The sequence below is a fragment of the Phaethon lepturus genome, unplaced genomic scaffold (assembly GCF_000687285.1).
Source record: "Phaethon lepturus isolate BGI_N335 unplaced genomic scaffold, ASM68728v1 scaffold32595, whole genome shotgun sequence".
In the NCBI taxonomy this organism is placed as follows: Eukaryota; Metazoa; Chordata; class Aves; order Phaethontiformes; family Phaethontidae; genus Phaethon; species Phaethon lepturus.
Genome location: NW_010540363.1, coordinates 2,597 through 4,687, shown reverse-complemented (window position 1 = coordinate 4,687; position 2,091 = coordinate 2,597). Strand labels below are relative to the sequence as shown.

The following is a 2,091-nucleotide window of genomic DNA, read 5'->3' as shown; positions in this document are numbered from 1 at the left end:
TTCTTCATCTTGGCGATTTTCCTTGCCTACGTGCGTGTATGTGAGAGAGACCTTTTGAGTATTTTCTGGAACATTTTTGGTAGTTAATACCTTTTGAAGAACATGTGTGTCAGTCCCGATATGGTCCTTTCTCGTGTCAAAATAAGCACAATACTGAGGGCTTTGTTTAAAGTAAGAGTGGAAGGGGTGTGGGGTGCGGGAGGAAGTTTTGGGTTTTCTTGTGAAGATTTTTTTTTTGAGCTTTCAGACACAAGACTTGCAATATGGAATAACTTAAACTGTTGCTTAAGATTTTGGGAGAGTTCTTTTGTCTCAACAAAATATATAACCTTCACCAGATGACCAGATTTCCCCACTAACACCTTCATAAAAATAGTCTAAATAAGAAAGAGGGCAGGAAAATACGGGCATCCCCCCCACATGACCCAGTGTATTTATCTTGCATAGGTTGCTTTGTTTGTTTTTTACGATGCCGCCTTATAAGTAACTGCAAAATATTCCGGCTTAGCATGAGGTTTAAAGTTTCCTTTTTTTCCTCTGAAACAGGAGGAAGAAATGGAGATGATGACTGAGAAACAGAGAGATACTAGGTATTTCTGGAACAGTACTGAAAAAAGCGATTATGAGGCTGTAGAAGCCCTGATTTCTATGAGTTGCAACTGGAAATCAGACTTGAAAAAACATGTAGAAATGAGACCTATAACTCCAGCATCTGATATGTCAGAAGAGAGTGACGAGACTTTGCTTCCCGGAGCAGTGGACTTCAGCACGATACCAGCATTTGTAAGTTTTTGAATTTGTACTTGTGTGTGCTTGTTTTTAACGTGTGGTGATGCATTGGTAACTTACTGTGTCTCTCTCCCTGCATAGTGCCTGACCCCTCCCTATAGTCCTTCTGACTTCGAGATGTCACAGGTGGTCCATCCGGCAACACCGGCGCTCAGCAAGTCGCTGGCAGAGGCTGCCAAGCCTCCTGTGGCTGTACCTCGGAGAGAGGTGGAGAGGCCTCCAGCAGCTGGACCTCTGAAAGCTCAAGCAACGAGCGTTATCCGCCACACGGCTGATGCCCAGCTTTGTAATCGCAAAACCTGCCCGGTGAGAACCGCCAGCGTGCTGAAATACCAGGACAGTGTTTCGAGGGAAGAGAACGGTAAACAAAAGGCCGAAGCAGAACATCCGGTGTGTTCCGCCGTGGTGCCGAGCAGAGCCAGCAATGAAAGCGGTGAACTGCCGGTGACAGAAGGAAAGACCGCAGAGCCAGCTATCAGTCCAGTGCCCTTGACGAAGCCCTCAGTCAGCAGCCGTCAGCCTATCCCGGGATCGGCACAGCAGTCAGCGGCGCTGGCACCGCCATGCCCTGCCCAGGGCGGTGGGGCTCCCCCTGTGCCAGTGATTTGCCAGATGGTCCCGCTGCCCGCAAGCAACAATGTCGTGACGGCCGTAGTGCCCACCACCACACCAAGCCAGCCGCCATCTCTCTGTCAGCCCATGGTCTTCATGGGCACCCAAGTTCCCAAAGGTGCTGTGATGTTTGTTGTGCCCCAGCCAGTTGTGCAGAACACAAAGGCTCCCGTTGTTAGTCCGAATGGCACGAGACTCTCTCCCATTGCCCCTGCTCCCGGCCTCCTACCTTCTGCAGCAAAACCCACTCCTCCAGTTGATTCTTCAAGAATAAGAAGTCACATTTGCAGTTACCCAGGATGTGGGAAGACGTACTTCAAGAGCTCCCATTTGAAGGCTCACGTCAGAACACACACAGGTTGGTTGCTGTTGCTGGATGTTAAACCTGAATGTAGAAAATTGTGGCTATGTGCAGAATTTTTTAAAGTTCTACTAATGACCGGATTTGTTCGTGGAGCAAATTGTGGGGCAATAATGAAATACTTTTTTTTTTTTGCCAACATGCATTAGAATGCTGCCTGATCTCTGACAGGAAATCTCCCAGGGGGGAAGTTGACTCAGCAGTTTGTTTGTGCTGGACTTGCTTCATGGCAGAAGGTGTTCAGTAATGCTTCTGGCGAGTGGGGAAGCAAGGCCTTGCCCAGCATATAGTATGCTTTTCCAGAGTTAAAGGCGCCTTATTAGGCTTCT

General features: G+C 48.2%; 1 protein-coding gene across 1 annotated transcript in view; it reads left to right on the top strand.

Moving 5' to 3' along the window:
• Positions 1–543: 543 nt before the first annotated feature.
• KLF10 (Kruppel-like factor 10) overlaps positions 544–2,091 on the top strand; it is a 2,407-nt gene continuing 859 nt past the window's right edge. The window contains exons 1-2 of the mRNA XM_010287419.1: positions 544–783; positions 871–1,759. Of these exons, the coding sequence (XP_010285721.1) occupies positions 556–783; positions 871–1,759 (1,117 nt within the window). The 5' untranslated portion in view covers positions 544–555. The remainder of the gene's footprint in view (positions 784–870; positions 1,760–2,091) is intronic.